General features: G+C 40.2%; 1 protein-coding gene across 1 annotated transcript; it reads left to right on the plus strand.

Moving 5' to 3' along the window:
* Positions 1-1290: 1290 nt before the first annotated feature.
* Positions 1291-20774, plus strand: AK3 (adenylate kinase 3). Its single transcript, XM_052644861.1, has 5 exons — positions 1291-1586; positions 12118-12237; positions 13209-13381; positions 14251-14369; positions 19659-20774. The coding sequence occupies exons 1-5, from the start codon at positions 1436-1438 to the stop codon at positions 19777-19779; spliced, it is 684 nt and encodes a 227-aa protein (XP_052500821.1). The 5' UTR covers positions 1291-1435; the 3' UTR covers positions 19780-20774.
* Positions 20775-22993: the final 2219 nt, after the last annotated feature.

Consider the following 22993-nt stretch of genomic DNA (forward strand, 5'->3'; position numbering starts at 1 on the left):
GCTGCTCAGTCCCGTCCGACTCTGTGTAACCCTGTGGACTGTAGCCCGCCAGGCTCTCATGTCCATGGGATTTCCCAGGCAAGAATACTGGAGTGGGTTGCCATTTCCTTCTCCAGGGGAATCTTCCCCACCCAGGGATCGAACCCAGGTCTCCCGCATTGCAGGAAGATTCTTTACCATCTGAGTCACCTGGGAAGCCCCCTATTTTGTTCATAGTACTTATCTTAAATTACCTTGCACATTTATCTGCCTCCACCACTAGACTTTCAGCTGCAGGAATGGGAATTTAACTGAATAAGTATTTATAGAATCAATAGGTGAGACAATATGCTTGGGCGGGCTGAAGGCAAACAATAGAACCTGAGGAGGAGTCAGTATTTTTAGGCTCTGCCGAGTAAAAGCAACAGTTACTTTCGAATCTGAAAGTGTGATCCTGGGAAGTAAGAGACAGCCCTCCACAGACGTGTGACCTAGAACCCTGTGCTCAATTTCGACTGGGATTCCTCTTCTTTGAAATGAGGAGGAGAGCCCTTTGGGTTCACTGCCACCCACTGTGACTCTACTCAGATAAACGTACCTCAAAAACCGCCGTTAGAAACCTAGGGAGGAGGAAGAGTCTCAGCAGCAGAGAAGGGAGTGGAAGGGACTGCGGGTTTAGGAGGAGGAGAAGGGGAGGACCTCTGTTAACCCTGGGAACCGAGGAGCAAGGGTGAGGGGGCAGCAAGTGGGGGACGCGCAGAGAAGCGCGCCGGGGTCTGGGGAAGCGAGAGCGAGCGCGGCCAATCCTCCGGGACTGAGCAAGATAGGGCCTGGAGTGCATGAGCGGTGAAGGGTGAAGGAGGGTTGGGGGGAAGGGTGATATCCTGTAATCCAGAAGGGCAAAGCGGCGGTCAGAGGTCAGGAGGGGGCGCGGCAGGAGTGGCCAAGTGTCAAGGAACCGGGCGAGGTCTCTCCTGCTGGGACTGGGCAGGACAGGGCGGGGCCCTGACAGGTGTGAGGTCCGGGCCTGAGGGAAGTGGCGGACATCCGGGGGTCACCGAGGAGGGCCCCCGGAGGCGGAGAAAAACAAAGGCGATACGGAGGGGAGCGGGCGGATGGGGACGAGGCGCGGAGGGCCGCAGGTCGCGCGGGGAAGTCGTCGCACGGGCAGGGGTCGCCGCGGGAGGGCCGAGGGTGCGCGGCTTGCGCGGAGGGGGCGGGGCGGGGTGGGGCCACGAGCCGGGGTGCGCGGGTCGCGGGGGGCGGGCGCTGCAGCGGCGGGGCGCGGGCGCGGTTGCCCAGTGGCTGTCTCTTCACTTCCGGGAACGCCTGGGCGACAAGGCCGCCCCCTGCTCGCCGCGCAGCCAGCCGGCCGGCCCGGGCGGCGAAGTGGGTGAGCGCGCAGTTTCAGGCCGAAGCTCCACTGTCCGCGCGGGCCCGGCCTCTCTCTGCAGCTATGGGGGCGTCTGCGCGGCTACTGCGCGCAGCGATCATGGGGGCGCCGGGCTCTGGCAAGGGCACCGTGTCTTCGCGCATCACCAAACACTTCGAGCTGAAGCACCTCTCCAGCGGGGACCTGCTCAGAGATAATATGCTTCGGGGCACAGGTTGGGAGCCCGGGCGGGAGGGGTGGCCGCGTGCTGTCACCGGTGGGGCTCTGTGGGCGGAGGGGCCAGGGCGCGGGAAATAGGTCCGGCGAATGCAGGTTCAGGGGTGCGGGCGCAGCCTCTCCCAGTTGCCGCCCAGTGAGGAGTCCTCGGACTGCTGAGCCACTGCTCCTCGAAACCTCTGACCTCAGTGCACAGCTTCAGGAGGGTTACTGAGGGAAGGCACTAGAAAGTTAGGACATGTTCGAAGTTCAAAGATGAGAGGAAACCCTGCGGCTTTGAGAAGTTTGTCCAGCCCCAGTCGCAGCTGCTCCTAGGGTCCACCGAGCTGTGTATGGCTTATTCTCCTCGTGCCTTTGCGCTTGGAGAACTGTTAGCTCTTTCTCATTTTACTTTTTGTTTGTTAAACTCTATGGAACTTTCTGGTTCTGACCTTTCCCCCATACTCTGATGACCGAGTATTATGTATCCTCATTGCTGTCGCAAAATTGGCTTAAATCTTTAGACACGAAAGCTATTCTTGTGCCTTGTTTTCGGAAAGATTGTTTTGTTTCTCATTTCAAATAAGTTCTTATAACTCAGCACAAAATCTAGTCAACAAACTGTACACTGTACAATGGGTGGACTTTATCTTATGTAAACTCTATCTTAAAGCTGTTTTCAAAAAGTCAATGGCAAGGTGAGGTGTTTTTTTTTTTTTTTTTTCCTCTCGGAAGCGTTGACCTTTACTTTCCAAAACAAAGTCATTTTGACGCTCCTTTTAGAAAGTAGAACTAATCGCTTACACAAGTTAAAAAAGAATTGGAAACAATTTTGGATGGAAGTATATAATATTAAAGTCCTCTCATTCTCTACCTCAGTCTCATTCTTCAGAGGGGAGCAGTGTCATGTGTTTCCTTTTAGAAATCTGTATTTATGTACAAGTATATATATCTGTATCCTTTGTTTTATGCAATATATAATCCTACTAAAAATGGGTTCCGCACCAGTGTGCTTTCGCCTTTATCTGGGATATCTTTCCATCTGAAAACACAGAAATCCGTTTCATTATTTAATGTTTGTGTAGGTGTCTATTTGCTGGATCTGCTATGATTTATTTAACTGATCCCCTACTGATGTGTCATGTAGGTTATTTTTAGGTGAGTTTCCCTTTGTTTTAAAACACTGACTTCTAAATGAAAAGAATAATCACCCCTCTGTTTTTTGTTTCTTGGAGTTCTGTGGTTCATCACCTAATCTGGTGAATTACTAGTTTTATTTGTCTCTTCTAACATTCATCTTCAAAAAAAAAATCATAAAGTATTTTGTAGTTAATTAAGCTTCAGAAGATTAAACTGTTAGCTCACTTGCTGAGTGTTCTTGATCCTATGTATTGATGTCGTTAGGTAACACTGTATAGTCCCCAGTACTGCAACCCGTTGGGGTAAGATTATCCAAACTGGAGAGGAGTAAGGAATCCGAAAGTGAATCTCTGAAAAATAACTCAGCAGTGAGGCATAACTACGTGGTTAGAGACAACCTTCAGTGGAGTTAAAGATATGTTAACTTGTGAAAACAGAAAACTTTAAAAAATTAAATTTAAAGCAAATTAACTGAACTTTTAAAATTAAGAAACAAACCTCTTTATCTATAACATCCCTTGACAAGCCCATCATCCTCTTTCTGACTCCACAACGTGAAAAGAGAAACTAGAGGGAGGCAGGAGAGGATCTCTGGGAAAGATGTTCAGTCTGCCTCAGACACCTGCTCATTCTGGAGTCTCTACAGGCAGTTCTTTAACAACAACAAAAAAAGCAGGAAATGGAGTTGAGGGAGGTGTCATGAGATTGTTATTACAGGTGGTCTGTATCTCAGGTCTAAGAATACGTTCTCAATAAATATTTGTGAATGGATTGGATATTTCACACAGGATCAGCACCAGAGGAGAGGTCTAATCTTTTATTTAAAAAATACTGTTTAATGTTTTTTTGATGCGAAGAAAAACATTTATTATAAAGTAAGAAAAACATGAGAGTATAAAGAAAATTAAAGTCCTTTATAATTCTACCATCCAGACACAGCTATAATTAACTCTTTGGTGCTTTTTCTTCTATTCTGTTTTTTCTTTTTTTCTCTCTATTGTATTTGCGTGTGTTTGAAAAATTGTTACAGTCTAAATGATTGTTTGGATACCTTCTTTTACACTTATTGTGATTATGTTCACACATCACTAAGTGGTGTTTAAAACGATATTTAATTTCATCAAGATTGCACAATTATTAATTGAAACATTTTCCTATTATTATACCCTTATGTGGTTAACCATTCTTTGCTATAATTAATATTGTTATGATTATGCTGGTACATGAATATTTGGCAGCATCTCCACTTAACTTCCTTCAAATAAATTCCATACTGTGGAATTTCTATAAATACTGTATCCTCAAATAGTGCTAAGGAAGGATGGTGCCAAATTACCTTCCAACCACCATTTCACAATGATTAATCCATGTCTGTATTTTATAGCTAAAGTTTAAAGTCATCCCAGCAGATGTGATAAAGACCCTGGAAATAAAAGGCAACCTGTTGACAGAAGCAAACCTTGAGTAACTGTAGACCACCAGTGAACCCTGGAGTCAGAAAACTTCAGTGTCTGCCCCTTTGTCATTAGTCCAGCCCTCTCATTTAGAGATGAGGAAATAGAGTTCAGGAGAGGTTAAAGAACTTGCTCAATAATAAAAAGCAGTCACCGGGAGACAAGTGTGAACACCCAGGTCTCTTGTATGCCAATTAAATTACTCTTTCCATTATGCAGTGTTTCCCAAGTTGAGATTCATGAGATAATTTTAGGTAGACAAAAAATTTTCTCTAAAATAAAAATAAAATTCAAATTAATAAAATCAATAAAAAATTTTTTCAACTTGTATTTGAAAAAATGATAATTAGCGCACCAACCCTTTAATTTCTTGAACAGTACAGCTTATTAAATTAAAAGAATCTTTAAAAAAAATCTCTCTTCCCATTGTTTTTTTAAATTTATTTTTAATTGGAGGATAATTGTTTTACAGTGTTGTATTGGCTTCTTCTGTACAACAATCTGAATCAGCCATAACAATACATATGTCCCCTCCCTCTTGAAACTCCCTCCCACCCCTCAACTCCATCTCATCCCTCCAGACTGTCACAGTACTATGTTAAGCACCCTGTGGTGGTGGTTTAGTTGCTAAGTTGTGTTCGACTCTTGCAACCCCATGGACTGACTGTAACCCACCAGGCTCTTCTCTTTCCATGGGATTCTGCAGGCAAGAATACTGGAGTGGGTTGCCATTTCCTTCTTGGGAAGTGGATCTTCCCAACCCAGGAATTGAACACGGGTCTCTTGCATTGCAGGCGGATTCTCTACCAACTGAGCTACAAGAGCCTGTATTATATAGCAAATTTCCACTGGCTATCTGTTTTACATATGGCAATATATATGTTTCAACACTGCTACGTCAATTTTTCCTACCATCTTCTTCCCGCTGTGTCCAAATTCTCTATGGTTGTGTTTCTATTCCTGCCCTTCAAGTAGGTTCATCAGTACCATTTTTCTAGATTCCATATATATATGTGTTAATGTATGATATTTGATTTTCTCTTTCTGACTTACTTCATTCTGTGTAACAGGCTCTAGGTTCATTCACCTCACTAGAACTGACTCAAATGTATTCCTTTTAATGGCTAAGTAATATTCCATTGTTTATATGCCCCACATCTTCTTTATCCATTCATCTGTCAGTGGACATGTAGGTTGCTTCCATGTCCCAGCCATTGTAAATAGTGCTGCAGTGAACATTTGGGTACATATGTCTTTTTGAATTATGGTGTTCTTAGGGTGTTAGCTCAGTTGTGTCTGACTCTTTGCAACCCCATGGACTGTAGCCTACCAGGCTCCTCCCTCCATGGGATTCTCCAGGCAAGAATAGTGAAGTGGGTTTCCATTTCCTTCTCCAGGGGATCTTCCCGACCCAGGGATCGAACCCAGGTCTCCCGCGTTGCAGGCAGACGCTTTAACCTCTGAGCCACCAGGGAAGCCCAGGGTATATGCTCAGTAGTGGGATTCCTGGGTCATATGGCAGTTTTATTCCTAAAAAAACCTGAGTCATTTTAGAGAAATTACATAGTAAATGATAGATCTGCTATGGCAGAAATTGTACGGTTGCCATGTGATTGTCCAAAGTTTGAGAAACTGCACTGCAGCTTGGTGCTTCTCAAAAACATAATCCTGGACTAAATGAACCCCTTTTGAATCTCATTTGTTCTCATTTGTAAATTGAGAAAATTGAACTTGGTAGGTAATCCTCAAAACATTTGTCAGCTCCCAAGTTTCTGTATATCTAACAAAACTTCTAGTTTGTACACCCAGACAGCATAGCTGTGCCTCGTCAGAATGGTATTGACAGTAGAGCAAATTATTTTTGTAATGGCAAAATTTTTTATTTGTAATAGGTAATACATTTACTTGGTTTTGAACTCCAAAAAATATAAAAGGACATTTAGTGAAAAGATTCTTCCAGAGCTATTTCATGCACATACAATCCATTGTTTATCTCTTTCTTTTTTTCCTTTTTTATACAAATCACAATAAACTACATGCAGTTTCCTACCTTTAACAATATTGCTTTCCATGAGGATTGCTCCATTTCTTTTTTTCTAACAAAGTAAGGTAGGCCTTTTTAAAATTCCATGGCTGGAATCCAGGATAATCCAGGCAGCTCATCTCTTCATCTATCCAGTCATTCATCTGTGGATTTACCAAGCTGGGTACTGGCAACAACAGAGACAAATATATTTCACTGGAGGTGCTCAAGTCAGAACATGCGCAGTCAGATGGCGATTAGTCTGCTTGGGCTGCCATATGGAATAGCACAGACCAGGTAGGTTAAACACTAGAAGTTTATTTTCTCATCGTTCTGGAAGCTAGAAGTTCAAGACCAAAGTGCCAGCAGGGTTGGTTTTCTGGTGTGGCCTCTCTTGCTGGCATACAAATGGCCTCCTTCTCACTGGATCCTCATGTGGACTTTCTTCTGTTGTGTACATCCTTGATGTCTCTTCCTCTTCGTGTAAGGACACCAGTCATACTGGATTAAAGTCCCCCTTTATGACCTCATTTAGCCTTGATTGCCTACCTAAAGACTCCATTTCTAAATACAGCCGCATTGGGGGGCAGGGCTTCAACATACAGATTTTAAGGGGCACACTTCTGTTTATACCAACATGTGAACAGGTAGTTTCAACAGTGTGATAAGTGCTCCCACAGAGATAAGTCTGTGACATTAGGGAAGTCCAGAGCAGGAACTTTTGATTGCCTCAGAGGTTAAGGGACATCTCATCAGGAAGTACCTTGAAAGATGAGCAAGAGCTTATCAGGCAACAGAGAAGAGAAAGAGGCTTGTGCAAAGGCTTGGGGAACATAAAGTACGTGCAACTCCTTGTTGGGGCCATGGTTTGAGGGTTGTGTGGGAGTGGTGGGGAGGTAAGTAGAGGAGAGAGATGAGGCCAGACCTACTTGGGCCTTGAGTTGAGATTCTGTCCTGATGCAGGGAGAAATATAGACCTGGAATGGGAGTTTCTTCTAAGTGCTTCACTGAAGAGGTTTCAGCTTGAGTGATGGTTGGAGGGAGAACAACTGTCAAGGAATGTTCCGATTTTCAGTATTATTCTTGTGAGGTATCCCATGCATGAAAGTATTATGATTTCTATGATGGTTAGAAGAATAAAATGAATACCAAAATGTGGAATATCCATACAGAATGCTATTCTTTAGCCATAAAAAGAAGTATTCATACTTGCATGAATATTACCCATGGATATTACCCATCATCAGGCAGAAAACCTGTACCTTTAGGGTCACCACATGTGCCAACCTATCACATTTTCCCACCCTGCCAGAGGTAACCACTAGGTTGACTCAGAGTCTTTATTATTTGAGAAAGTCTTCTTTTCTAAACCCTTGATTGGGTGTAAAGCTATCATTTGATGCATTCCCTCTTGTTCTAGTTTTGTTTTGCTTCAACATGTTTTTAAAGTAAAGACGTATATACATTATAAAAAAGCTAAAAGCAGTTTTGTCAGAAACTAGATTAATTCTCTAGCTGCTTCTCTTGGCATATGTAAAAGAGAACTGTATTTACATGTTGGTCAGGCCCTCTTTTGTACTTCATAAATGCTCAAACATAAGTTGTTTCTAGATCATTCAGATATGAGGTATGGTTGGCTTGAGGATTGTTATAAGAATGACTAGACATTAAAAGGAGACATAAAATTAACAATTTTTTTGTATAGTACAAATATCTCTCAGATTAATATTTCTGTGTTTTAGAATTTCTCATTATTATCCTTAAAAATCAAAAGCTAGTTTTAACCCTTCCTATTTTCCTGTAACCTTCCTTTTCTATGTTTGTTGGTGTACAACTTTATAGAAAATTAGCTTGTTTTGAATGATTTAGTTTTAAACTACCTTTTGGGTTTTGTAGGTGTGGAAGCTCACATATTTGTTAATTTTTGGAATCAAAAAAGAAATAGTCTTTTTAGTGAGGAGTCTATTTAGATACAGCATTAAATTATAGGCAATCAAGGGAATAAAAATTTACTGACTGTCCAAAGAATATGCTGGACAAGAGTCCTTCAATAATTTTAACAGGGAATGAAAACCTGAAATGTAATAAACAAACTGCTTACATTTTGATATAGAGAGTTGAATCATTTTTATTTTTTCTTTTAAATGAAAGCATTATGGACTTCAGATTTTAAAAACTGTTGTAAGTGTTTAGTGATATAGAAAGTTGTTAGTGATAGTGAAAAAGATTGTTAGACTATGCATGGAATTATCTATTCACAGTGTCTGTAGGTTTTAATGTTAACAGTTTTGATGATAAGTAGTGCTGAGTTATATAAGTTATATGAGTGGCTTTTTTTTCTCTTGTTTTGCTTACCAGGTATTTTTTGTCTTTACTTTCTTTTTTAAAAAAATCTTTTTTAAGATATAATTCACATACCATAAAATTAACTCTTAAGTTATGAATTACTGTGTTTTTTAAAATTTTTTTGTTGAAGGATAATTGCTTTACAGAATTTTGTTGTTTTCTGTCAAACTTCAACATGAATCAGCCATAGGTATACATATGTCCCCTCCCTTTTGAACCTCCCTCCCACTTTCCTCCCCATCCCACCCCTCTAGGTTGATACAGAGCCCCTGTTTGAGTTTTCTGAGCCATACAGCAAATTCCCATTGGCTATCTGTAATTAAGTTCCCATGTTACTCTTTCCATACATCTCACCCTCTCCTCCCCTCTCCCCATGTCCATAAGTCTATTCTCTCTGTTTGTCCATTGTTGCCCTATAAATAAGTTCTTCAGTACCATTCTTCTAGATTCCATATATGTGTGTTAGAGTACAATGTTTATCTTTCTCTTTCTGACTCACCTCACTCTGTATAATAGTTTCTAGGTTCATCCACCTCATCAGAACTGACTCAATGCATACCTTTTTATGGCTGAGTAATATTCCACTGTGTATATATACCACAACTTCTTTATCCTTTCATCTGTCAATGGACATCTAGGTTGCTTTCATGTTCTAGCTGTTGTAAATAGTGCTGCAATGAACAATGGGATACATATGCCTTTTTCAGTTTTGGTTTCCTCAGGGTATATGGCTAGGAGTGGGATTGCTGGGTCATGTGGTGGTTTTATTCCTAGTTTTTAAGGAATCTCCGTACTGTCTTCCATAGTGGCTGTATCAATTTACATTCCCACCAACAGTGCAAGAACATTCCCTTTTCTCCACACCCTCTCCAGCATTTATTGTTTGTAGACTTTTTGATGATGGCCATTCTGACCGGTGTGAGGTAATATCTCATTTTAGTTTTGATTTGCATTTCTCTGATAATGAGCAATGTTGAGCATCTTTTCATGTGTTTGTTAGCCATCTGTATTCTATGGAGAAATGTCTGTTTAGGTCTTTTTTCCACTGTTTGATTGGATTGTTTATTTTTCTGCCATTGAGTTGTATGAGCTGCTTGTATATTTTGGAAATTAATCCTTAGTCAGTTGTAGTAATTTGCTATTATTTTCTCCCATGCTGAGGGTTGTCTTTTCACATTACGTATAGTTTCCTTTGCTATGCAAAAGCTTTTAAGTTTAATCAGGTCCCATGTTTACTTTTGTTTTTATTTCTGTTACTCTAGGAGGTGAGTCATATAGGATCTTGCTTTGATTTATGTGATTGAGTGTTCTGCCTATGTTTTCCTCTAAGAGTTTTATAGTTTCTGGTCTTAACATTTAGGTCATTAATCCATTTTGAGTTTATCTTTGTGTACAGTGCTAGGAAGTGTTCTAATTTCATTCTTTAACATGTAGCTATCCAGTTTTTCCAGCACCATTTATTAAAGAGGCTGTCTTTGCCCCATTTTTGCCTCCTTTGTCAAAAATAAAGTACCCCATTTTTGCCTCCTTTGTCAAAAATAAAGTACCCATAGGTGCATGGGTTTATTTCTGGGCTTTCTATCTTATTCCATTGGTCTATATTTCTGAATCAGTGTTTTTGTTTTTTTTTTCTTTAAATTACATTCAGAGTTGTGCAACCATCACCACAGTCAATTTTAAAACATTTTTTATCACCCCCTAAAAGCCACCCTGTTCCCATTAGCAGTCACTTTCGATTTCCCCCCAATATTGCCAGCCCTGGACAATCACTGATTTTTCTTCTCTCTCTCTAAACTTGCCTACTCTGAACATTTGATATAAATGGAGTGATGTAAGATGTGGTTTTTTGTGTCTGGCTTCTTCCACTTAGCATGTTTTAAAAATTCATACACTATGTAACATGTATCAGTACTTCTTTTTATGGCTAATAATAGAATTTTGTATGGATATTCCACATTTTATTTACCCACTTGTCACTTGATGAACATTTGGGTTGTTTCCAATTTTTGGCTATTGTGAATAATATTGCTATGGACATTCATATATAAGTTTTTCTGTGAGCTAATGTTTTTATTTTTTCTGAGAAAATATACCTAAGAGTTGAATTGCTGCATCATATGGTAACTCTGTTTAAACTCGTGAAAAACTGCCAGACTGTTTTCTAAATTGCCTACATCAGTGTTAGGGACTCAGCCCTGGAGAATTGTGATTTTCCTCAATACTCTTGGTGAGTTTGAGCTTTATGTCCCCCAGCATGGTGGTCAAAAGCCTGACAACAGAGATGTTGCACACCAGCAATATATGAGGGTTTCAGTTTCTCAACATTCTTGCCAACACTCGTTAGGTCTTTTTGATTACAGCCATCCTGGTGACTGTGAAGTGATGTCTCATTGTGGTGCACACATATTAAGTATGTGGACCTTTCCAATACAGTGTTTTAGTGAGTCCAGGGTGCTCTCAGGCCCAGTTCCAGATATTGTTTGTAAATCTAAGCAGTGCACCTGTCAAATGGCAGCCAATTTCCATGTAGTTAATGTGCTTAGTTAGAAATCTGAAGTTTCATGAATTTGACAATTTAGGATCTTTTCTGAAGTCAGTATGTCAGTTCATACCAGGAATTATGAAAACAGTCATAAGCATTGACTCTTTAATCTCTGATTCCTGAGAATTTATCCATCAGAAATAACTCAGAAGCACCCCCCCCCAAAAAAAAAGAAAAAAGAAAAAGAATGTTAAGATCTTTAAAAGCAGAAGTGGTAGGGAAAAATCAAGACTAATTTAAAAATTTAAATGTCCAACAGTATATACTGCCATGATAGAGTGTATTTTTATCAAATATAGATATATTTTCCAAAGATGACTGAATGACTATATAAAATCACTGAAAAGTATTTACAAAATGATGGTTAAGTGAACAAACACAAAAATGTAAGTGCACAGATTATTACAGTGGCATTACAAATTCTGTATGGGTGCAAATAATTTGCTAACAGATGGTGAGAAAATCAAAATACCATTGCACAAGAATAACATATAATTGCAGGTAATATTTTAAAGTGTTCATAAATGCTTTTCAGTGTATTTCATTTATAAAAATGCAACGATCACAGTGTTGATCTGGTCAAAACCTGAATTGTGACAACAGCATCTACTTTAGAGGATTAGAAATGTCTACAGTAACAAGATCTCAGGTACTTAAGCTGAGCCACTTAAAAATAATGACTATTTCAATTTCTTATTAAGAAAATAATTTTAGTGTATATGTTTTTCTGATAGAAAATTTAGAAAAATACAGAAAAGTACAAATATGTTAAATCACATAATTCTATCACAGAGATGACTACTGCTAACCTATTGCTTTATATCTTTTCATTATTTTTACATTTATCTATTTTTATATGATGGAAATTTTGAAATAGGCATTGATTTTTTTACAATCTCTTTTTATCACAAAAGTTGATGATGCACATTTTCAAATGAGTGTGTTATCCAGGGGGCTTCTTTAGGCAGCCAGTTTCCTAGAGGCTTAGAATGGGATAGAATAAAGGCACTTGCTGACTTGCCTTTTTTTCCTGCCTCTAATGTAGAAATTGGTGTTTTAGCCAAGACTTTCATTGACCAAGGGAAGCTCATCCCAGACGACGTCATGACTCGGTTGGTCCTTCATGAGCTGAAAAATCTCACCCAGTATAACTGGCTGTTGGATGGTAAGTGGAGCATTGAGAATATTTCAGCTGCCCAAAAGGATGCATGCAGACTGGAGCGTGAGCATTGCACGTGCTACAGAAACAGATGGTGGGCAGGACTGTGTGCCGCCACTCCTGACCCTGGGGACTCGGGGGCCAGTCTTCTTCTCTGTCCTGCTGCTTTTTTTAAATGCAAAGAGGGAAGTGCACTGCATTATTTCTAAGCTCCTTCAGATATGACTTTTGTTCCTGCTCCCCTTTTTGAGAATATTTAGGATGAGGGCGGATCCCAGAAGGAAGAAGGAAGGACGGAGGGTAACTTACAGTAAGATGTAAACTTTCCCCAGCCAGGGGTGCCGCGGGATCCTTGAGGATAGGTTGATTTTTAGTTTTTAGAGGGAGGTCTTTATTACAAGGAATTTGCTTACGCAGTTATGAGGCGGACAAGTTTCAGGATATTCAGAGTGGGTTAGGAAGCTGGGGACCCAGGAGAGCTGGTAGTGTGATGGTGTAGTTCAAGTCTGAAGGCTGGTGAAACCTAGGAAGACCTGATGTTTGAGTTTGAGTCCAAAGGCAGGAAAAAGCCATATCCCACTCCAAGGCAGTCAGGTAGGAGGAATTCCCCCCTATCTTCTGGAGAGGGCCAGCCCTTTGTTCCATCCAAGCCCTCAGTGGATTAGATGGGGCCCACCCACATTAGGGATAATAGTCTGCTTTACTCAGTCAACTGATTTAAATGTTAATCCCCGCCCCCCACACACAAAGACACCCTCATAGACATATCCAAAATATTGTTTGACCAAATATTTGAGCAACCTTTGGTCTGGACAAGGTAATATATAAAATATTAACTGAGGGCTGCCCTACAAGTGTCACCAGCCTTCCTGGTGTTACTGCTTTTGTTCAAGTTGCTCAACATTAATTTTCTTCCTTCTCCCCTCTCTCCCCTTGGTCCTTTCTTTCTTTGTTCATTTTTAACTTAATTTGTAAAGGCTTTCCAAGGACACTTCCGCAGGCAGAAGCCCTGGATAGAGCCTATCAGATAGACACAGTGATTAACCTGAATGTGCCTTTTGAGGTCATCAAGCAGCGCCTTACTGCTCGCTGGATCCATCCAGGCAGCGGCCGTGTCTACAACATCGAGTTCAACCCTCCCAAAACCATGGTGAGTAGTTGGGGTAGAACTAACTCTGCCTTCTGCACAGCCAGCTGTCTCCAGATGACAGATGACCTCTGTCATCTGGAGACAGTTGCCCTCAAAGATGACGTTGATACTCCTGGATGACCAGAACTCCAGAGGGCATGTTCTCAGATTACTTGCATAGTCTGCTGATTCAGTCCAGTCAACTTGGTGGTAAAGACATCCTCAGAGGCAACAGGGGTTTGTTGTTCCTTCAAAAGCATGTGTTGATTTTCTACTCTGCCAGGTGTTGTGTTAAGCATTGGGACAGTAGGGATTAATGACACCTTGGGTTATTTAGGGATTACAGTTCAGAGTCTCAATCTGTAGCTGAATCCTTTTCATATAGGTATAATATCACAGGCTTCCCTGGTGGTTCAGATGGTAAAGAATCTGCCTGTAATGCAGGAGACCCAGGTTTGATCCCTGTGTCAGGAAGATCCCCTGGAGAAGGGAATGGCTACCCACTCCAGTATTCTTTCCTTGAGAATTCCATGGACAGGAGCCTGGGAGGCTACAGTTGCAAAGAGCTGGACATGACTGAGTGACTAACACTTTCACTTTTTTTCATAATATGCATATAATATACATGTAATATATAATACAAAATTATTTAGAGGCTGCTTAAAGAACCTTTTGCTGTAAAAAGAAGGTGATTGCCACCGTGGAAACATTCCTGGGGTCTCATGGCACTGTGTTGCAATGACCTGGGTTTGAATTTGATTCCATTTATTTAAAAAGCACATTTTTGTGTGGTGCTTACATAGATGTCTGTTTACAAATCAGTTAACTACCTATAAAAATATCCTTCAAAACTATGATGCTTGATGCTGGCCCTTCTAACTCCCATTTAGGGAATTGATGATCTGACTGGGGAGCCTCTTGTACAGCGTGAGGATGATAGACCAGAGACAGTTGTCAAGAGACTGAAAGCTTATGAAGCCCAAACAGAGCCCGTCCTGGAGTACTACCGGTGAGTTGGCTGCTTTTCAGAACTTCTCTTATATGATGAATCACTAAATTATTTTCTGATCTTTCATGCTTTCCAGCCAAAATGCTAAAATACCAGACGATCCAACTCGAGTTAGTTTAAATAATAAAAGGAAATTTATTTATGACACAATTCCAGGAGGTAGTTTGGGCTTCAGCTGCCCCCAGGTTTGATCAGAATTTTGCTCATCTCCGGTTTGTATTGGCTCTGACCTTATACTTCCTGCATAGTTGCTGATGGTTGCTAGGGGCAGGCACAGCATCCTCTTTACGAAAGGGTGAGGGGTCACCTTTTCCCCAGTGAACAGAAGTGCTAGAATTAACCAACTTGAGCAGCTACTGTGGTCAGAGAATGCCTTGCATTTTAGGCCTAGGTTACTGTGCATTTCTGAGCCAGTCGCTGGGATGGGAGAGATTATACTGATTGGTCCACACCCAGAGCAGGCAGTGGGTCAGTCTCACCCAAACTCTGCTGTCTGGTGGAGGGAGGGAGGGCTGGGGTGAATGCCAGGAAGGCAAACCTAATGGTGCCCACTCCCTGTGACAGTAGAGGACACTATAGCACAAACGCTTCTCAAAGGGCAACTAATCCTCAGATCATTTATTTGGCAGATAGTGTTTAAAAGTGTTCATTTTTATATAGTTTTGTTAACTCCTCAGGGAATTCATATCCCCCCACAAATACAGGAACTCCACTGAATTAATGTTTGGCTTGGGCCAAGAAACAGTTCTGTTTCTTTATTCAGCCTTCCCCTCTCTAACAGAGGGTTGATTACATTCACTTTCCTTTATTCATTCACTTACTGAATAATGACTCAGCATTAAGACAGAACAGTGCTGTGGTTAGAGCACTGACTCTGGAGCTAGAGTGCCTAAGTTCAAATCCCAGCTCACCATTTATTAACTTGGCCTTAACTTCCTGCTTAACCTCTGTTTTCTTCCATGCAAAATGGGATTGAGACTGGAGGGTTGAAAGGTGGAGGTAACATGTGTAATTCTTAGATTGTGTCTGACACACATTAAGCGCTATATGATTATTGGCTGTTACTTTTGTTGTTGTAATTGAGTAACTATGCAGTGAATTCTGAAGTAGCAGTCTCCAAGTTATTTTAAGACTTATTTTTGGAGGATGAAATTAGAAGGAAATTGGCAATTCACTTTCTTCACTAACTCGTAGTATAATTTTGTGATTATATAATGAACCTGGCTCCTGCAGATTACCAGCCATGTGGCCCTGGGCAAAGTGTTTGAACATCTGTGCCATGAATTATTCATTTGTCAAAATCAGAGCAATTATTATATAGTACCTTTTTTATAGGGTTGTTAAGGGAATTAAATGAGAGAATCCATACAAAGACTTAAAAACAGTCCTGGCACTGTTGAATCATTCAGTATTGATGAATGTTGTTTATCCTGTGGACACTATGTTGGGCCAGTGATCCACACAGATAATTAGACCCAGTCTTTGCCAAGCCCCAAAGAAACTCAGCTTTCTTTGTGAGGTAAAATGCTAGGTAAACAGTATTTATCATACAGTGTGATAGGTGCTTATATCAATCAGGAACCCAATTCACACAAGCTTTAGCAAAAGGGAAATTTATTGGTCATGTAACTGAAGAGTCCAAAGGTAGATGGTTTGGGTCCAGGTGTTCAAACAGAGTCATCAGGCCTCTGTCACTCTTAGCTTTGTTTTCCTGTGTTGGCAGCAATCTCAGGTGGGTTCTACCCCTCAACATTCCAGCTCACCTCCTTCCAACTCATCTATCCCAGAAAAAGAGAGTCTCTTTGCCCTCAAAAGCCATGGAGTTGGCACTAACTAGCTCTGGTCATGTCCATCCTTGAAGTTGGGAGGTGGGGACTATCCTATCTGAGTCTCATGGACTGAATTTAGTGAAAAGGTTGTTTCCCAAAAGGGCTTGTTATTCATTCAAAAGTAACTAGAAGAAGGGAGAGCACATTGTTGCTGAGCTGGTAACAACACTGTGAGGCTATTAACGGAAGTCATGACTGAATGCAGTGGAAGTACAGTGGCTGTAAGCATTAGTTCTGTAAAATGTGGGAGGGGAAGCTGGGGAAGGCTGTAGAGATGAAGTGTATGTCTCGGGTCCCTATCTCAGGAGATACCCTAGTCTTTCTGAGCTTCTGGCTTTTGTTACCTCTTGCCCTTAATGGAATCTTTTCCCTCTAAGCTCCTGTACATAGATCTAGGACTGGACTTAACCAACAGTTTAAAATGGTATTTGCAGTAACCTTAGTGAGAATCAGCATTGTTATTTTAAAATACTGACAGTTACATTGTTGCTTTTAAAACTCTTCTCAGCTGTGGGACATTTGATAGTATAACTAGGTCGCTGTTTACAAGCAACATGATGCTCTTTTTAGAGGACCGATAGCTTAAGCCAGATCCACTTTATTACATAGGCATGAAGATGACGAATGTTCATCCAAGATTCAGCCTTAGGACTGAATAGGTGTGCATAGTTGTTCCCTTGGAAGCAACGTGTTAACCCACTTGTGACATAGGCTTGATTTTAAGGTAGCTCTTCAAGAGGCTTAGAACAATTAAGAAGCTTGTTCTATTGAAAACTTTATAAGAAGCTTGTGAACTTAGAAGCAGGAGGGGTTTAGCAGATGTTTCTTAACCCGGAAAACAGTGGGAATTATTTAAGTTAGTCTTTAACTGTGGCAAATCTTATGAGGAATGCATTAAGGAATGTTTTTGTTCCCAGTGGAACATCTTAAAATCTAGTGAAAAACTTGCAGAGGTATGACTGATCCTGTTTTTAGAAAGTGATAAACCAGAGTTCTTCATTTGCTCTTCTGGAGCTTTAAACCCAGTGTGTATATGAGTAGTTGGAGGAGGAGGATAAACAATTGGAATGCCAGAATCTCTGGCAGGAATTTTTCTGTTTTGAAAAACGACCCCTGGATTTTGATCCTTCTCACCATCAAACCTCAAGGAACTAGTGAATACAGACTTTGATTGCTGGCCTGGTAAAAAGCCAGACAAATCTGCCTGGGAAGAAATGGAGAAACCCAGTAGGAAACATGATAAAAACAACATTCTAGAATTCCCCTTTCCTTTAAAATTCAGAAGGAAGGCACAGAGGAAAAAAAAACCTAGGTGAAAGAAGGAAGGCTCATCAAGTATTAGGAAGCTGTCTTGCAAAGAGGTAAGCAGACAAAAGAAAGCCAAGGGTGTTCTAGTGTCTGACAGAACCCGTGTTTTGAAGCCTACTACCATTTTGGTGATTCAGGTTATTACTTTACATCCCTAACACAGTTTCATCAGTAAAATAATGAAACTTGAGTTTTAAATAGGATTCAATTATTATATGTAAAGCACTTAGCATGTGCTCAGAAAATGATAGATGCATCTTAAGTGACCATTTCTGTTAGACAGAGGGCACAACTGAAACCAAAATCTAGGTTTTCCAGCACCCAGCCAAGTGCCTTTTGTTCTTGATCACACAGATCTGTACTTACTGAGACCATTAAATCCACACTATTATCTTTAAAAAAAAAAGAAAGAAAGTAATTAATTTGTTTTTGGCTATGCCAAGTGGCATGTGGAATCTTAGTTCTCTACTCAGGGATTGAACCTGAATTGGGAAGTCCTCAACCTATCCATTTAAAAAAAGTTTTTTATGATAAAAGCCATTTTGACAGGTGCGAGTTGATCTGATTTTGGTTTTGATTTGTATTTCCCTGATGATTAGTGATGGTGAACATCTTTTCATGTGTCTGTTTGCCATCTGTATGTCTTTGGAAAAAGACATGTTAAGGTCCTCTGCCCATTTTAAAATCAGGTTGTTTATTTATTTATTTTTTTTGATGTTGGGTTTTGTATATTTTGGATATTAACCTCTCATCAGATATATCATTTGCAAATATCTTCTCCCATTCAGTAGGGTGCCTTTTCATTTTGTTGATCTTCCTTGGCTATAGAAAATCTTTTTAGTTTGATGTAGTCCCATTTGTTTATTTTTGCTTTTGTTTCCTTTGCCTGAGGAGACAGATCATATATATATATATAAAATAAACACATACACACACAATATATATCATTTATATATATATGTATATACACAATGTATATACATGTTGTATATATATTAAGGCTGATTTCAAAGAGTGTACTGCCTGTGTTTTCTTCCAGAAGTTTTATGACTTCAGATCTTACATTTAGGTCTTTAATCCTTCTTGATTTTATGTTGTGTGAGAAAGTAATCTAATTTTATTCTTTTGTGTGTAGCTGTCCAGTTTTTCCAACACCATTTATTGAAGAGGCTGCCTTTTCTCCCTTGTATATTCTTGCCTTCTCTGTCATAGATTAGCCTGACCATACTGCAGGTTATTTCTGGGCTGCCTATTCAGTTCCGTTGGTCTGTGTATCTGGTTTTGTGCTAGTGCCATTGCTATTTTGGTTACTGTAGCTGTGCAGTACAGTCTGAAGTCAGGGAGAATGATGTCTCCAGCTCTGTTGTTTCTCAAGATTGTTTTGGCTATCCAGGGTCTTTTGGGTATCCAGATTTTAGACTTTTTGTTCTAGTGCCATGAAAAGTGCCATTGGGCACTTCTCTGGTGGTCCAGTGGTTAGGAATCCACTTTGCAATGCAAGGGATGCTGGTTTGATCCCTGGTCCAGGAAGATCCCACATGACATGGGGCAGCTGAGCTCACCTGCCACAACTAATGAGCCTGTGAGCTGCAACTACTGAGTGCCTTAGAGCCTGTACTCTGCAACAGGAGAGCCGCTGCAACGAGGAGCCCTCACTTGCTGCACCTAGAGAAAGCCCAGGTAGCAATGAAGGCCCGACACAGCCAAAAATAAACAAACATTTAAAAAAATGCTGTCGGTATTTTGTTAGGAATTGCACTGAATCCGTAGATTGTCTTGCATAGTATGGTCATTTTAACAATAGCTGGAAGGGATTGGGGGCAGGAGGAGAAGGGGATGACAGAGGATGAGATGGCTGGATGGCATCACCGACTCGATGCACATGAGTTTGAGTGAACTCCAGGAGTTGGTGATGGACAGGGAGGCCTGGCGTGCTGCAATTCATGGGGTTGCAAAGAGTTGGACACGACTGAGCAACTGGACTGACTGACTGACTGGGACAAATGCCACTTGATCATGGTGTATGATCCGTAACTGTTTAATTTGGTTTGTTAGTATTTTGCTGAGGATTTTTGCATCTATATTCATTTGTGATACTGGCCTGTGATCTTTTTTTATTATCAGACCTGTCTTGTTTGTTTTTTATCCTTAGGAAAAAAGGGGTGTTGGAAACATTCTCTGGAACAGAAACCAACAAGATCTGGCCACACGTATATGCTTTCCTACAAACAAAACTTCCACAAAGAAACCAGGAAACATCAGTTACTCCATGAGGAAAAGTCCATGTAACTAGCAGGATAAGCAGAAGCTCCTTTGTCTTGTGCATCTACGAGTTCCTTGTCCTAAGACTCTGGCCTGTATAAATTCTTTGAAAATTATGTTAGTTTCATTTCTGCTGATTTTATCCTGGAAATTAAGGATGTGCCAAAAGGGTCAGTTATGAAGATTAATCTTCTGAAATGTTTAGTGTGTTTTATCTAGTTACCTTCTAACTAGATAAAATTAGAGTTTAATTAGCACAATTATAAAACATTATAAATGTCTAACTAGACTTTTGAAAATTGGTGAGTGTAACTGAAAGGGCAATTGGTAATCTAAGTTTTGTTCAGAAAAGAAGTGGTGGATAAAGTTTCCTCATTTTTCTGGAGAAGTAAAACAAAAAATTTCCGTATCACTTGTGGAAAGTATCTTATCAGAGGCTTTTGTGGATAGTGATGTGAAAAAAAAGAGACCTCTAGCACTGTGATACACAAACTGTGGGACACTGTCTATGGAATTCCTGGCCGGGGGGGAAGCAACTAAATTTATAGATTAGTTGCAGGATGCAGATTCACTGCTGCCTTTTATTGACCTCAAACAGATTGCCAGGTATTTCTCCCCTAAAATGGGTTTATTCGGAATCAGCAGATAATTGCAGTTTGGAGTCTCAACCATGGTGAGCCAGGTGCAAGTCCTCCCCACAGCATGGGAATGACAATACTTTAAAGAGGAGAAAACGAAGTTGGGAGGGCTGTGGTAAACAAGTCCATGGCTTTTCGTTGGCTGAGTTCTTGCCAGAAGTCTTGCCTTCTTCCTTTTGGGCTGTGCTATCTTCACAAGGCATGAGAGCTCCCCCTTGTGGTCCCCTGACTATTGAGGTTTCTGGGGTTTTTTTACACTTTACACTAGCAACCTTTCAATAACCGTATATCCTGTATTTTGTTTTTTTTTAAACACAACTTTCACTTTACTCCAGATTTTGTTTGCAATAAAAATGTATCAGTTAGTACATAGCAAAATGTATTTTTCTATCACTTATTTTCTTTTGAAAATCCTGTGTACTGAGGGATATGACTTCGTAGAAATTGACATCGTAAACTCATGTAAAAGCACCAAAGTTGAATTTTCAACAGAATATGTAATTAAACTCTCATGTTTTCAGAAGTTACTCAGGTTGAAAAATGTGCACTTTAGGACCTACTTCGCCAGTTTCTTTTTTGATCCCAATGTATGATCTGCCTTGATGAGTAGCAAATTGAAGGAAGGAAGGAAGGCAGGGAAAGAGTGAAGAAGAAAAGGAGACTTATGGCATTAGGTTAAGTAAGAATACTTTGTCATTAGGAAATAGATCAGGTTTGCCTGGGGGAAACTCCCTTGACATAAATAACAATCATAACTAGTAAACAGGTGTAGAAATTAAAAGGGATTTACACAACATATTAAAAAGAACCAGCAAACTCATTTGGCTTAGAAGAGTTCTTTATTCCTAATCAAAGTTGACACCTGCTCATGTTCACTGCTATCCTTCCTTAATGGGGAAGAACTCTGCCAGTGAATATAATCTGCACAGCCATTTTAAAATGAAAATGATTTGATTCCTTAGAGGGGCAACAGGATGCATGCTTATTATGTACAGTGGTAGCTTGGTAGGAAGAGTGGGGCAATATGAGAAGTGAAGGAGAAATCTGACAATATCTTCAATTCTCTTACTTGGTGCTAGATTAAATGAAACAAGTCATTGTATAAGCTGTTATTAACTGCCTTTGGAAATTTGGCCCATTTTATTCCAGGCACTGAAAATACAAATGCTAGCAAGTGATGCTTACGTATCTTGTGGGGAAAAAAAAGCTGACTTTTCTCTGATTTTTAAAAGTTCAGTATTGATCTTTCAAAAATGTACTGAGGCTTTTAAAAAGGACTATGGTTAATATTCACATAACTGCCTTATTTCAATGTTAGTATGTACATTCTAAAAATGTTGGGTACTAATTATCCAGTTTATCAATGAACTAACATTAAATGAAAATTCAGATCTGTGGCTATTACTTGGTCTTTGGTAACTCACAGGGCCCACTCTAACTCACCTTCCCTTTATTGCCCTCACATCTCACTGGCTTCTGAGTTAGTCTGTGCTTTCTAATAATTGTCTTAGAACCCTTTTACATACATAGGTTGGTTTCATTTTACCCTTTATTTCCTGCTGCAGTATTGCAGCCATACTGGCCTTCTTGACACTGTCAGGAGATCTGGGAATCAAAAAGAGGGATAGAACATGGCTATGAAAATCAAGACCTGTCCTTCCTGTGACCATTTCCTCTCCACTCCCAAACTAAAGTTTTGCATACATCCATGACTTTGGGAAACACCTGTGCTATTACAAAAAGAACTTGTTTTCTGCTGTAATACCTATCATTATGATCTGTGTGCCACATGGAAGTGTGTCCAGAGCTGACTGCCACGGCCAGAAGCTGCTGTGCCTTAGTTAAAAGCTAGTAAGGCTTCAAACCATTTCCGTTTTCTACAGCACCACAGTTATTTTGGTACACCTTTCATAAGCAGAGTGTGTTGTGGGAAATGCATATTGGCAGTTAGTACCATCCAGAGCGGAGAAGGCAGTGGCACCCCACTCCAGTGTTCTTGCCTGGAGACTCCCAGGACGGGGGAGCCTGGTGGGCTGACGTCTATGGGGTCGCACAGAGTCGGACACGACTGAAGTGACTTAGCAGCAGCAGCACCATATTTATTAATTCCATTTATTTCTTTTTCTATTTATATTTCTTATTGAAATAGTTTAGATTTCTAAATCCTGCCCAACAACTACTTCCCTCCAGCTATTTTCAGTGGCATTTGAGCAAAATATTTTGAACATTCACAGTTTGTGACAAAACTTACCTAACAAATCATAGTAATTAAAAACCTCATTATATTAAACTGCTATAATATTGAACAGCAATAAATTTAAAAACATGTTTATATGTTGTCTTTTCATTGACAAAAGAAGAAAAGACACCGGTCAACTGCAAAAACACCCTTCCTATCTTTGCAATTCAAGATTCTGATTTTAGAAGTTATAGTTAAAAATTTTTAAACACAAAATAATCTGTGTTTAAAGCTTCTGGTAAAAGCCAATATACTTTGTAGAGTCCACATCCAGCTATAGCTTTTTTTTTTTTTCCTTCAGCTCACTAATAACTACATTTAGCACTGAGTAAAAAGTTAAAATTGTTA

The sequence above is a fragment of the Budorcas taxicolor genome, chromosome 8 (assembly GCF_023091745.1).
Source record: "Budorcas taxicolor isolate Tak-1 chromosome 8, Takin1.1, whole genome shotgun sequence".
Taxonomy (NCBI): domain Eukaryota; kingdom Metazoa; phylum Chordata; class Mammalia; order Artiodactyla; family Bovidae; genus Budorcas; species Budorcas taxicolor.

Coding starts and splice junctions, on each gene's coding strand:
- AK3 (XM_052644861.1), top strand. CDS start 1,436: ATGGGGGCGTCTGCGCGGCTACTGCGCGCAGCGATCATGGGGGCGCCG. Junction 1,587..12,117: donor TAATATGCTTCGGGGCACAG/GTTGGGAGCCCG, acceptor CCTCTAATGTAG/AAATTGGTGTTTTAGCCAAG. Junction 13,382..14,250: donor TCAACCCTCCCAAAACCATG/GTGAGTAGTTGG, acceptor ACTCCCATTTAG/GGAATTGATGATCTGACTGG.